The following is a 15,037-nucleotide window of genomic DNA, read 5'->3' on the forward strand; positions in this document are numbered from 1 at the left end:
TGTCTGACACTCCCCTGCTGGACAGCCACCTTTATGATTTCCCTGCACAATCCCTGTGGACTCTTAGGTTGGCTGGGCTCCCATACAATTCCCTCAGCTCTGTGACCAGCGGGAAGAGCAGAAAATAGATCCTAGACAACTGCAGCCTGAGAGCTTCCTCTAGGAGGGAGGAAATGATGAGCTGATACCAGGGGCTCATATGGTCAGAGCCAACGGTGTTTCCAAATCCAGTCAGCTTAGCCAATAACAGTGGCTTCCCCTCCCCCCCACACCACTCTGTGTATGATGCCGCCATCTGCACTATGTGTGGGATTGATGCCAGAAGCTATGGGAATCAGAATCATAGAATCCTAGGACTGGAAGGGACCTCGAGAGGTCATCGAGTCCAGTCCCCTGGCCTCATGGCAGGACCCAGTGCTGTCTAGATCATCCCTGATGGACATTTATCTAACCTGCTCTTAAACATCTCCAGGGATGGAGATTACACAATGTCCCCAGGCAATTTATTCCAGTGTTTAACCACCCTGACAGGTAGGAACTTTTTTCCTAATGTCCAACCTAAACCTCCCTTCCTGCAGTTTTAGCCCATTGCTTCTTGTTCTATCCTCAGAGGCCAGGAAGAACAAATTTTCTCCCTCCTCCTTGTGACACCCTCTCAGATACCTAAATACCGCTCTCATGTCCCCTCTCAATCTTCTCTTTTCCAGACTAAACAAGCCCAATTCTTTCAGCCTTCCTTCATAGGTCATGTTCTCTAGACTCTTAATCATTCTTGTTGCTCTTCTCTGATCCGTCTCCAATTTCTCCACATCCTTCTTGAAACGTGGTGCCCAGAACTGGACACAATACTCCAATTGAGGCCTAACCAGCGCAGAGTCGAGCGGAAGAATGACTTCTCGTGTCTTGCTCACAACACACCTGTTAATGCATCAGAGAATCATGTTTGCTTTTTTTGTCAACACATTGTTGACTCATATTTAGCTCGTGATCCACTATAACCCCTAGATCCCTTTCTGCTATACTCCTTCCTAGATAGTCGCTTCCCATTCTGTATGGGAACAAAACCATTTTTGGTTCATTGTAACACCCCACCAGTGCATATGGGTGATGCCGTTGTAACATAAAGTCCATTTGCCTCTAAAAAGTCACCGGCACCCTGTGGTGGGCAAACAGCATGATGAATTGATTCAAGCTACGATGTGTGGGAAACCTTTGTCCTTCCTGTTCTTTCCCTCTGGGGCACCTGCCATTTGCCAATGTCAGAAAAGAGGATTCCGGAGCTAGATGGACCACTGGTCTTACCCATTCTGATATTCTAATATACATACCAGTTGTATCTGTGATTCTCCTGAGTCCATCTATATACACACCCATCCAATAGCAGACATGCAACCCAGCAGTAATGACGGGTCCAGCTTTCCACAGAGTTAGTGATTAAGAAAGAATATACATGAAAATGTTACAACTAACCAGTGTCCCTTCGGTGACTTGTGACAGGATGTCAGAGCATGATAGTGTTAGAGTTGAGTGGGTATAATGTTTAAGTTTCTTTTATCTATGTATTAGATACAGCGCTCCCGATAGCTAATTGCTAACTTATATGTCAAAAAACCCTCCCAAAATAAACAGACAAAAAACCAAGAACTTTCAGCAGCCTAAGTAGACATTAGAAACACAATCAAAGTCTATCCCATACCATCTGAAATGACTCCCTTACAGATGGAGGCTGTTGCATGGGGCATATGGAGGTGATCTAGCGAGTGACAAGGGGAGGGGAAGAGATCAACAGGAGGATTTGGGGCAGAAGAGGCAGAGCAGGGAGGGACCGACATAGAAGAGACGTGAGAGGTGAGAATACTGCGTACAGATGTGGTCTCCTCACCTAAAAAAAGATATTTTGGCCTTGGAAAGGGTTCAGAAAAGGGTAACTAAAATGATTAGGGGTTTGGAATGAGTCCCATATGAGGAGAGGTTAAAGAGACTGGGACTTTTCAGGTTAGAAAAGAAGAGACTGAGGGGGGATATGACAGAGGTCTATTAAATCATGAGTGGGGTGGAGTGGGTGGATAAAGAAAAGTTATTTATTAGTTCCCTAAATAGAAGAACTACAGGACACCAAATGAAATTAATGGGTATCTGGTTTAAAACTAATAAAAGAAAGTTCTTCTTCACACAGCATGTTGTCAACCTGTGGAACTCCTTGCCAGAGGAGGCTGTGAAGGCTAGGACTATAATAGATTTTAAAGAGAAGCTAGATAATTTCATGGAGGTTAGGTCCATAAAAGGCTATTATCCACGGGATAGAAATAGTGTCCCTGGCCTCTGTTTGTGGAAGGCTGGAGATGGATGGAACGAGACAAATGGCTTGGTCATTGTCTGCAGTCCATCCCCTCTGGGGTAGCTGGTGTTGGCCGCTGTCGGTAGACAGGCTACTGGGCTAGATGGACCTTTGGTCTGACCCAGTACAGCCATTCTTATGTTCTAATGTAGGTCTGGAGGGTCTAGTTTTAAGAAGTTGCCAACTCAATGAACTGTTCATAGATGGTCTGGTTGCAAGAAGACAGCAGTGCGGTGTCCTGACAGGTACCTTGGTCTGTCCAATTATCATGTCCGTTCAGCTGCATGCCGGCCCCTCAAATATTGAGTCAGTGCTGCACAGATGGCTTATTGATTAGACTCCAAAGAGGCACAGAAAGACCCCCAAACCAGGTACGTCAAAACGGGGCTTTTTCAAAGAAACTCCTCCCCCCCAGCAATTTTGTCGGGGATCTTTCTAAAACAAAACCTTTTTTTTAAAGGATCCTGTAAATTTCATTTTTTGAGGATTACAGGATCTTGCAAAAAAGGGTTTTATTTTCGAAAGATCCCCATCTAAACTGCCGTATGTTTTCCGAAAAAGCCCCATTTCGAAAAAAAGCAGTGGCCCTCATTATGCTAGATCTAGAAGCAGATAGAAAAATCATTGCAGAAAAAAATTGCAGATGGGCAAAATATTGTCAGAGGGGATCAAATGAGGACACCAAAGCAGGAACATTGATTCTCTTGGGCTGTGTCTGGACTGGCCATTTTTTCCGGAAAATCAGCCGCTTTACGGAAAAACTTGCCAGCTGTCTACACTGGCCGCCTGAATTTCCGCAAAAGCAGTGACTTCCTACTGTAAGAAATCAGTGCTTCTTGCAGAAAATCTTTGACGCTCCCGTTCGGGCAAAAGTTCTTTTTGCGAAAAACTGTTGCGCAAAAGGGCCAGTGTAGACAGCTCAGATTTGTTTTCCACAAAAAAGCACGATCGCCAAAAAGGCAATCTGGGCTTTTTTTGCGTAAAAGTGCCTCTAGATTGGCATGGACGCTTTTCTGCAAAAATAAAGCATCCATGCCAATCTAGACGCTCTGTTCCGAAAGTGCTTTTAACGGAAAACTTTTGCATTAAAAGCATTTCCGGAAAATCATGCCAATCTAGACGCAGCCTTGGAGATTTCATGAGCGGGACCCAAACAAACAAAATATTTTAATACAGTCAAATCCAAAGCTATTCTCTCAGAACCAGGGAATATAGAACCAGCTCACACTGTAGGACACTTCATTAGGGAATGCAAGGGACCTTGAAAAGGACTTAGGGGGCACTGTGGATAATCAGCTGATTCTGAGCTCCCAGCATGATGCCGTGGACAAAAAGTCTGATGGGATCCATGGATGCATGAATGGTGGAGTGAGGAGCTGGAGCAGGGGAAGGATTTTACCTCAGCGCATGGCACAGGGGACTCTGACTGTGTCCGGTCCTGGGGCTCACATTTCAAACCGGATGTTGAAAAACTAGGGGGCCGACAAGAAAAAAGCCAGAATAAGGATGGGAGGCTGGAGAAAATACCCGAGTGAGAGAGTGAACTGATTTAAACGATGACTGAGTGGAGAAAAATTCTAGAAAATGTGAGCTGTGAGTGAAGACTGAAAAAAATGGGCTTGTTTAGTTCAGAAAAGAGAAAACTGAGGGGACATTAGAGCACTCTTCAAGTATCTAAAAGGTTGTTACAAGGAGTGGAAGACAAATTCTTCTCTTCGACCTCTGGTGACAGGAGAAGAAGCAAAGGGCTTAAACTGCAGCAAGGGAGGTTTAGGTTGGACATTCAGAAAAACTTCCTGCCTGTCAGGGTGGTGAAACACTGGAATAAATTAACTAGGGAGATTGTGGAATCTCTATAACTGGAGATATTTAAGAGCAGGTTGGACAGATACCTGTTAGGGATGGTCTAGACGGTGCTTGGTCCTGCCAGGAGGGCAAGGGACTTCACTTGATTATTTCTTAAGGTTCCTTCCAGTTGTATAATTCTCTGATTTTGTGATTTTGGTTTTCCTTTTCTGGACCTTTGCCAATGCCAATATATCTTTTTTGAGATGAGGCGACCACATCTGTACACAGTATTCAAGATGTGGGCGTACCATAGTTTTATATGGAGGAAATAAGATGTCCTCTGTCTTATTCACTATCCCCTTTTTAATGATTCCTAGCATTCTGTGTGCTTGTTTGACTTCTACTGCTCATAGAGTTGATGTCCAAGAAGGGGAACACAAGGGACACGAGCAAAAGCTGGCAGAAATGGGTATGTTGAGTTTGGAATGGTAAGATTTGTCGTACCTCGGTGTTTTCGTACCTCGGTACCTTCGGTGGTCTGGACTGTCAGTGTCAGTGTCATCTGTTCAGGGTTGTCCTGGCGCACTCCTGACAGGACCTCTACTGCATCGGTGATAATAACCTTTCAGCTGCGTGCATAACAATCGGTACTCCTTTTATCTAGAGCGTTACACCCCGTGCACTTGGGTCAAAACAAGAGATCTCTGAGACGCCCCGGAAATGACAGATGCAGGCAAGGTTTGAAATCAATTGAGCAGGTTTATTGTCAAATGCGAAGCTCTACCAGTTGGTAACCGAGATCAGTACAATGTTACACCACTGGGCACTATGGCCCATGTTGACAAGGTACCAACACCGGGCAGGCCTATTGCCATATAGCAGATATTAACAGCAGGTAGTCAAAGTTAAGCTACTGTGCACTCTGTAAGTTTAGGCAATGACACCTGCCGTTCAGGCGCCCCCCCCCCCACCAAGGTCGGCCGGAGAGCACCCTCTGCGGTGTCCTTTTATAGACGGGCACAAACAACTTACATCATTTCTTTACGTACCAGGTTACCACCCTCTGTTGCCTAGTTACCACCCCTCACCTTATGGAAGGGGGCTTACTTACTAGCCTTCATGCTCTCAATTCCGACCGGGTCCTGAACCTAGGTCGGTCTGTGCATTAGTATTTAGGGGTTTTTGTACCAAGACAATTCTTATGAAGATGTTCCATTACTCCCCTTTGGCTCACAGTCTGTACCAAGTGCCTCCCTGTGTCCTTCCGTGCTCGACCTAACTTACACAATCACACAGTTATCAGTACAGCCTCTTTCTTGGCTCCTGTGTTACTGAATCAAAGTCTTGCTCACTAGATTGCAGGCCTGTTGCTGTTTCCATGTTGCAGGCCTTAGGCCTGCTGACTCCATATTACTGATCTTCAGCTTACTACAAGGTTAAAGGGGAATATGACAGAATTTTTCAGATACTTGCCGTGTCGCCATAAAAAAGTGGAGAAAAATTGTCCTGACTTCCCACAGCAGGAGGAGCAACAAGAATAGGAACATACTAGCAGACTCAGATGAGATCTTAGGAAAAAAATGCCTAACTGTGAGAACAGAGGGGCAATGGAACAGAGGGGAGGTGAGATGAGCTGAGCCCTGAAATCCCTTTTAAGCCTGTTGATCTACCTCTCTATGGGTATGTCTACACTACAATGTTAATTCGAACTAACGGACGTTAGTTCGAATTAACTTTCATAGGCGCTACACTAGCGCTCCGTTAGTTCGAACTTAATTCGAACTAACGGAGTGCTTAGTTCGAACTAGGTAATCCTCATTCCACGAGGACTAAGCCTAGTTCGAACTTACTAGTTCGAATTAAGGGCTGTGTAGACACTTAATTCGAACTAGTGGGAGGCTAGCCCTTCCCAGGTTCCCCTTGGTGGCCTCTCTGGGCACAACCAGGAAAACTCCTCTCCTCTCCCCCAGCCCCAGGCCCTTAAAGGGGTAGACTCTGGCCAGATGGCACTTGAGACAGCCAGCCCTGCCAGCAGTCTGTGCCCCTGACCCAGTGGCCCCACCATGAGCCAGGCAGCCAGTGGCAGCGAGCCATCCCCTGCCCAGTCCCCCAGCACCCAGGGGCCAGCCAGGGGTGGTAGATGGCACATGGCAAAATCCCCTTGTACACCAGGCCATAGACGATCACAAATTAGAGAGGGACTGCAGGGTGACAGGAAATGTTGGGTGCTACACAGGAGTTCAGACCGGAGGATCTAATGGCCACTTCCAATACAGTACATAGACTAGGTCTCTCTATGGACTATATCTCAGAATGCATGAACAAGGGGACTTTGGTTAAATAATCCACATTTCTCCGGCACAGCTCCTTGTCTCAGACATCATGGGAGCCAAGAGCTTAGCTGAATGGGATTCACAAGTGGACTGGCCATTATAGCTGGTGATGGTACATGCCTTTAGGGACAAAAATGATACGTGCATACCACAGAGAGACACACATATTTGGCACATCATAGCTTTCCCTCCCCCCTTAGTTTATAGCAGGAGTGTGAGTCACTGTGGGTATGTCTACACTACAGAGTTAGTTCGAACTAACTTTGATAGGTGCTACACTAGCGCTCCGCTAGTTCGAACTTAATTCGAAGTAGCGGAGCGCTTAGTTCAAACTAGGAAAACCTCATTTTACGAGGATTAAGCCTAGTTCGAACTAGCTAGCTCAAATTAAGGGGTGTGTAGCCCCTTAATTCAAACTAGTGGGAGGCTAGCCCTCCCCAGGTTTCCCTGGTGGCCACTCTGGCCAACACCAGGGAAACTCGTCTTCCCACCTCCCGGCCCCGGACCCCTTAAAGGGGCACGGGCTGGCTACGGTGCCAGTGCCAGGTGCAATCCTGCCAGCACCCAGCCAGCAGACCCTGCACCTGGCACGGCTCGAGCCACCCACCCGATGCCCCCCAGCCCTCCGCCTCTTCCCGGGACCAGGCTGGCGACTCCCGGGAGCTTGCCCGGGACCGCAAGAGGCGGGCGCTCGCCTGGGCTAGTGCGGACATCGTGGACCTCGTCCACGATCTCCGCACTAGGCACAGGAAAGTGGCCGTCTAGGGCAGGAGAGCTGCCAGCCTGGCCACCCAGGAGCAGGTGTGCATGAAAATCAAGGAGGTCCACTGAGACCCTCGACCCTGAGCCCTGAGCTTACAATGGCCGTACTGGGTCAGACCAAAGGTCCATCTAGCCCAGTAGCCTGTCTGCCGACAGCGGCCAACCCTAGGGACCCTGGAGGGGATGGACCGAAGACAGTGGCCAAGCCATTTGTCTCGTGCCATCCCTCTCCAGCCTTCCACAAACCTTCGGCAGGGACACCACTCCTACCCCCTGGCTAATAGCACTTCATGGACCCAACCTCCATGACTTGATCTCACTTCCCTTTAAACTCTGTTCTAGTTCTAGCCTTCACAGCCTCCTGCAGCAAGGAGTTCCACAAGTTGACTCTTTGCTTTGTGAAGAACAACTTTCTATTACTAGTTTGAAGCCTGCTACCCATTCCTTTCCTTTGGTGTCCTCTAGTCCTTCTTTATGGGAACTAATGAAGAACTTTTCTGTATGCACCCTCTCCACCCAACTCCTGCTTTTAGAGACCTCAATCCTGTCCCCCCTCCGTCTCCTCTTTTCTAAGCTGAAAAGTCCCAATCTCTTTAGCCTCTCTTCATATGGGACCTGTTCCCAACCCGTGATCATTGTAGTTGCCCTCCCCTCTCCCAGCCTCTCTCTTCCCCTCTCCCACCTCCTTTTCCCAGTCTCCCCCAGTTTTGTTCAATAAAGAGAGATTCTATTTTTGAACACACGTTTTCTTTATTTTGTACATCAGGAAGGGGGGCTAGGGAAGGGTAAGTGGAAGGAGGTGAGGGAGGAATGGGGTACGAGCCCCCAATGGGGAGGACTGGGCTGGCTCTGCGGGCTTCTGGGGGTGGAAGCTCTCCTGCAGCCCCCCAATTGCTTCCTCTCCCCAGATGGCAGCCTGCGGCAAGTGCAGCCGGGCTGATGGCCGAGTGGTGTGATGTGCCCAGTGTGGGCACTCCGGGCACTCCAAGCCAGGACTGGTTTGCAAGTGGGGCACCCCTGAGAACTGTCTGTCCGGGCTGGGGGTCAGGTCCCTTTAAGCGCAGCCCTTGGATAGCCTGAGATAGCATCTCCACACTCCACACTGGGGGATGTGGGGGGGGGGGGGGGAAGGAAGGTGAATGCCAGTGAGTTAATGATATTAGAGGTGGGGAAGGGGAAACCCCACCTCTAATATCATTAACTTCCTTCCCCCCCCCCCCCCCCACATCCCGCTTCTGTTCTGTAATGTGATTTGTCCTTTTCATGTGTGTTCATTTTTTTTAAATTGTATCCTTTGGTATATATGGTTGTGACTATTTTCTTCCATTATTTGATCTGAGGAAGTGGGTCTGGCCCACGAAAGCTCATCATCTAATAAACCATCTTGTTAGTCTTTAAAGTGCTACATTGTCCTGTATTTTGTTTCAGCTACACCAGACTAACACGGCTACATCTCTACCATCAATATTCAATTCTTTGTAATAAGATTTACTGTTCAGGACAAACATAACATAACATCATGAGATTGAACAATAACCCTAACCCTTTCCCCATGTGTAGGCCCTTCCAGGTGTTTGTATGATACCACACACCTTCTGCTTGGTTTGGTCAATACCAGTTGTGCCTTTCAACACCTTCCTGAACCTGAACATGTGGTTAGTTCCTGGTTTTACCTTCCTCTCACTGTCTCCTTCAGGAGGAATTTCCATCGACGCTCATCTTGGGATGCCAGCATCTAGTGAGGTAAGGATATCAGGGGACTTTAGATGTGGCCTGCTGTGTGTCTCCCTCCCGACTGCAGCATTATGGTCATGAAAAAAATTCACCCCACCATTGTGGCCTTTCCCTGCGATCCCCACTCCCAGTACTGGGACCTGCCTCCTCCCTTTCCTAGAGAGCAGTGATCTGTGCTCTCTGGGCTAAGAGGTGGGTCTTCTCCCAGTAGCTCATTCAGAGCTGTATTTTGTGTTCTACCAGCCCAGGGAACACCCTCCTCCCCTCTGTGGGGACTGTCACTCCACCCCAGAAGCCAGGCATCTTCCCAGCACTATAAGGGGATGAAGACACTCTCACTAACTCCTTCAGCAATTCCTGAGACCTTTTCCCATACTGCTGCGTTCCCAGCAGAATGTTGCTTCTTGCTGCAGGTTGACACTTTCATAGCCTGAGCTGTGGTCTAGGAGCCATTGCCCTTCAGCTCACCAATTGGATTGTCCTCACAACTACCACTGGCAATACGGCTTCCCACCCCCTCGCTTTCTATGTGCATGTTAGCCAAGGGCACATGGATTTTGTCTTCTCCTCCTCTTCAAAACTCTGCCGTCTCTGCAGGTCACCTTGTTGCACCAATTGCCATAGAAGTTTCTGCTCTAAATTTTCTAATCCAAGCAACCTCTACCCTTAGAGGTGACAGCCTTGACGTGCTTCCTGTCATGATGTGCAGAAGCTGTTACCTGCACACAATCTTGGTATGACGGGGTATGACGCGGAAGCGGACCCGCCCCCGGACTGATCCTGCGGTCGCCCTGTTGCTCATGGGGAGCCTCTGGATGGCATTGTGTTCAGCGCGGCTTAGATTGTGTGCCGCTTCTTGTCGTTTGTGAATAATGTCAGTGTGCGTTGTTTCGGAAGCTTTGTATAGAAATCCTGATTGGAATTCCGACTGTCAGGGGGAGTCCATATAGAATTATTTTTCCTTTGGTGTTGATAGGGGGGATCTGGTAGGTCAGATTGATGTTCATTGGTGGTTTGGAAATATTCTCGAAGGCAGAGGTGGCGAAAAAAAACCTCAAGGTCACTGCAAAATTGAATCCAGTTTGTGGGGGACGAAGGGCAGAAAGAGAGAGCCCAAGATAAGACAGACTCTTCCGCTGGATTGAGTTTGTAGGAGGAGAGGTTAACAATATTATTCGGAGGGCTGAGGTAGTTGCTGTTGCAGCCTGTGGTGTGGAGCAGTTTAGAAAGTTTTTCCGTGAAAAGCATTTGCGGAAAAGAGCATCTAGATTGGCACGGATGCTTTTCCGCAAAAGCACTTTTTGCGGAAAAGCGTCCACGTCAATCTAGATGCAGTTTTGCACAAGAAAGCCCCGATCGCCATTTTCACCATCGGGGCTTTTTTGTGCAGAAGAGTTTCCAGATGTCTACACTAGCCCTTTTGCACAAAAGCATTTCCGGAAAAGGACTTTTGCCCGAACGGGAGCAGCATAGTATTTGTGCAAGAAGCACTGATTTCAGACAGTAGAAAGTCAGTGCTTTTGTGCAAATTCAAGCGGCAACTGTAGACAGCTGGAAAGTTTTTCCGCAAAAGCGGCTAAAACTTGCCAGTCTAGATGCAGCCGTCGTGTTTTCAATGCCTCCCTGAACCTGAACATGTGGTTAGTTGCTGGTTTTCTTTTCCTATCACTGTCTCCTTCAGAAGGGATCTCCATCAAAGTTCATCTCTTAATGTCAGAGTCTGGTGAGGTAAGGATATCAGGGGACTTTGGGTGGTGGCTGGCCCAATGTGTGTCTGCTTCCCAACCCCAGAGATATGGTCATGAGAAAAATTCACCCCACCATTTTGGTCTTTCCCTGAAATTCCCACTCCAAGTACTGAGACCTTCCTCCCCCCTTTCCTAGAAAGCTGTGATCTATGTTCTCTGGGCTAAGAGCTGGGTCTTCTCCCAATAGCTCATTCAGAGCTGTGTTCTGTGTCCTACCAGTCAAGGGAATGTTCTCCTCCCCTCTGTGGGGACTGTCACCTCACCCCTGGGGCCAGTCATCCTCCCAGCACTATAAGGGGGATGAACAAGACAGTTCCTCTCTCCTTCAGTGGTTCCTGGGACCTTCCCCCTTTCCTCTGGGGTCCCAGCAGAATGTTGCCCCTCAGTTAATGTACACATTAGCCAACAGCACAAGGAATTTGTCTCCTCCTCCTAAGAAAAGTTCTGCCATCTCACCAGGAAGCAGGTCACCTTCCTGCATGCTACTCTTGGTTCCCACACAAATGTCTGCCCTGTATCGTCTCACCCAGGGCATCCTCTGCCATTAATGCTGGCAGCCTCATGTGCTTCATGCCTGCTTCTAGAGAGGTTGGATAAAAATCATCACGTCTAGCCCCTTGTCTAAAGCAGGACCAGGTTTTCCCAGGTTTTCAAGACCTTTCTGGGCAGAAAGACATACAGTAATAGCCTCATCCTCTCTTTATCAACAGTTACCAAATAGAAGATGCTATGCATACAATGCTGACCACTCCCTGAAAGGCAGATGATGTGTTCCTGCTGGCTTCTGCATTGTGTGGTTGGCAGGGTATCGAGCCTGGCAGCTCTGATCTTGGGGCTGCATCCTAATCTGGATCTGAAAGAACTTCTTTGGGGATCCCAGCTTATACCATGAAACCTGAATCAACTATGCAAAGTATTCAGGGATTGGAACTCCAGGGGATGTTTAACACAGCAATCTGCTACCTGGAATTTTCAGAGCCCCCAGGCGTGAATCCTAGAATACTGGAATGCTAAATCTGGGAGGGACTTTGAGGAGTCAATAAGTCCAGTCCCCTGCCCCCAGTGCAGGACCAAGTAAAATCCAGATCATCACTAATAAATGTCTATCCAACCCGGCTCTTAAATATCTCCAACGATGGCGATCCCACTACCTCCCTAGACAATTTATTCCAATGTTTAACCACCCTGCCGCATAGGAAGATTTTCCTGATGGCCAACCTAAACCTCCCTTGCTGCAAGTTAAGCCCATTTCTTCCTGACCTATCATCAGAGGCCAAGGAGAACCAATTTTTTCCCTCCTCCTTTTCTCATCCCTTTAGATACTTGAAAACTGCTCTCATGGCCCCTCTCAGTCTTCTCTTTTCCAAACCAAATGTACCCAGTTCTTTCAGTCTTCCTCCTCTTCCTCATTGCTCATGTTTTCTAGACATTTGATCATTTTTGTGGACCTTCTCCAATTCATCCACAATTGTCCTGAAATGTGGTGCCCAGAACTGGATGGGATACTCCAAACGGGGTCTAATCAGCTGTGAGTGTCTTTCTCACAGCACTCCCGTTATTGCAACCCAGTTAAGCTACAACTCAACCATTTCCCTACAGGCAATGTCAGGAATAAATCATTGGAACCCAGCCCTTTGATCTAATGAAGTATTAAAGGGAAGTAAGAATTTTCTTATTTAGTACAGGAGTTTATTAGATTTAAGTGCACGTTGATATAAACAATAGGTGTAGAACACCCCAGAGATCCAAAATCTGGAAAAAGACTGAGTATTTAACAGCAGGTTCAAAATGCCTAGTCACTCAGCTGTTGGGGAGAAGGTGTCAAGAAAAATGTCTCTCAAAGTGGATTCAGAGGAATGCACGAATGCACACAGTACACTTTCCTTCAGAGAACTACAGTATCAGCTGTTGAACTGGATGTCAGGGAAAGGCTGAGAGAGACGTTGTGTGGAGTCGGCAGCTGAGGGGTGATGTTGAAAGAAAACAGGAGAAAGAATGGAGGAAAGGAGTGAGCAGTATCTGGGGATGAAGAGGTGAGAAGTGAGGTGGAACTCGGTGTGGTGGATGTTCGAAGTCTGAGAAACTCCACACACCTGACTAAGGACACCGTAGATGGATGCAGAGATGGGCTTTCCCCATCCCATCATGCAGGGTTAATGTTGGTGACCCCCGATGAGAGGACTTGCTGCAGGCGTATTTCCCGACTTTCTCACGGAGCTCTTTGGTTTTGGCCCCATAAATGATGGGGTTGAGCACGGGGGTCAGTAGGTAAAAGAGGTTGGCCAAGATGATGTGAACGTAGGGAGCAATAGCCTGACCGAACCGGTGTGTGAGACTGGAGAAGAGGAAAACAGGATAAGACGTCAGCATCACGCAGAGGTGGGCTGTGCAAGTGTTGAGGGTTTTTTGGGGAGCTTTCTTGGAGGAGATTCTGAGGACGGCCCGGATGATGAGACCATAGGACACAGCTATGAGTGTCAGGTCTAACCCAACGCCAAGAAACACTATCACCAAAGCGTACATACTGTTCACTGTGATGTCCCCACATGACACCTTTGCTACTGCTATGTGGTCACAGTACGTGCTGGGGATAACGCGGTTGGCACAGAATGGCAGTCTGCTCAGGAGCAGGGGCAGAGGCAGAACGAGGAAAAGAGCTCTTAGCAACCCCACTAGCCCCAGCTTAGCTACCCGTGTGAGGGTGAGGATGGTGGGGTATCTCAGAGGGTTACATATGGCCACGTAGCGATCAAAGGCCATTAGCACCAGGACGGCCGAGTGCATCGCAACACACCCATGAAGGATAAACAGCTGGGTGAAGCAGCCAGCCATAGTAATGTCTTTCAAATTGAACCAAAATATACAAAGGGCCTTGGGCAAAACACAGGAAGGTGTGACGATGTCTGTGAGCGCCAGCATGCAGAGCAGCAGGTACATCGGCTTGTGCAGCGTCTGCTCTTTGCCGACCACAAACAGAACCGTAAGATTTCCAAAAACGCCAGTAATGTAGAATATAGAGAAGGGGATGGAAATCCAGACATGAACAGCCTCCAGGCCAGGGACACCCGCTAGGATGAATGTTAAAGGGTCAGAGGGGGTGACGTTGAAAGCTGCCATGAGGTGGTCGGTGCATCAGTCATGCTCAGGGCTGCGCAAGGCACCTGTGAAGAAAAGAAGCAGAGCCAGAGGATTACGCACTTGATATCAAGCCGTACCCGAAACATTGGATATTTATTAAGCATCTAGAAAAGGGAGTGAGTAGTACAGTGCCAAATTTTGCAGATGGAACCAGAATATTTAGTGCACACTGGAGACGAGAGAAGTCCCCAGAGAGAGCTAACCAAGCCTGGGGAATGGGCAGGATGTTGGCTGGTAAACTTGGATGTCAGTAACTGTAACATATATGTCCATTGGAGAGGGAAATGTTTGAACACCTCACACACCTGCATGAGAGGGAGCTGGGCACCACGACACACAGCTCTGGGACACCCTGCTCACAGAGCAAGCAGGGACAGAAACTAAGGTAAACATCTGGATCCAGCAGGACTAGGATGGAGAATTCTACCCGTAACACAAGGTCTTAGAACAAGGAACCCAATGTTTCCCCCTTCTCCGGCCTCCTCTGTGTAACACTGGGCCCCTTCTCACCACCTGACTAAGGGCCCGAGGAAGCTCTCAGGGGGTGAGAGACTGAAAAGCCTGGCATGGTCTGACCCACTATGGCCGTTCTTATGCTCTTATGTTCTTATGGCTGCCCTACAAAGGGGATGAACAAGGGGTGATGTGAGACAAGTAAGTAAAATACCGACTGGTAGCTAGTAAATAGAGAATGTCAATGAAGAGGACATTCAATTGAATTGAAGTATGGCTAATTCAATACTGAGGGGAAACAGAACAAAGCTTTCTTCTCTCAGGGTGTGGCTACATCCACTTTACCTCGGTAGAAGGTACGTAATTTGCTATACACAAATTGTGTAGCTGATGTCGAGGTTATTTTGAAATACAGCACTATTCTGACAAGTCCCTCAACCATCGTGGAATGAGGGTTTCAGGGACACTGGAAGAGTGCACCTGTTATTCCAAAATATATCCAGGTGCCAGACCCCACAGCGACAACTCACAGAAATATCTCCTCCGACTCGGTGAAATTCAGTGTGGCTGCAGCAGGAAAAGGGGGAGACCAGCCTGACCTACCTTTCTGAGGAGAAGGAAACCCAGCAGCAGCTCAATCTGGGCATGGAGAGAGGGACAGGCCTGGCAAGACACGGACACTAAAGGAGCCAGTGCGATTAATTCTTCCTCAAAACGGCACAAGGTTTTAATGTATTGCAGCT

At 48.0% G+C, this 15,037-nt stretch overlaps 1 protein-coding gene across 1 annotated transcript; it reads right to left on the reverse strand.

Annotated features, from left to right (window-relative positions):
• Positions 1–12,800: 12,800 nt before the first annotated feature.
• LOC102448913 (olfactory receptor 52D1-like) lies at positions 12,801–13,820 on the reverse strand. Its single transcript, XM_006130076.3, has one exon. The coding sequence runs from the start codon at positions 13,818–13,820 to the stop codon at positions 12,801–12,803; it is 1,020 nt and encodes a 339-aa protein (XP_006130138.3).
• Positions 13,821–15,037: the final 1,217 nt, after the last annotated feature.

This window comes from Pelodiscus sinensis, chromosome 1, assembly GCF_052426305.1.
Source record: "Pelodiscus sinensis isolate ZL-2025 chromosome 1, ASM5242630v1, whole genome shotgun sequence".
Lineage (NCBI taxonomy): Eukaryota > Metazoa > Chordata > Testudines > Trionychidae > Pelodiscus > Pelodiscus sinensis.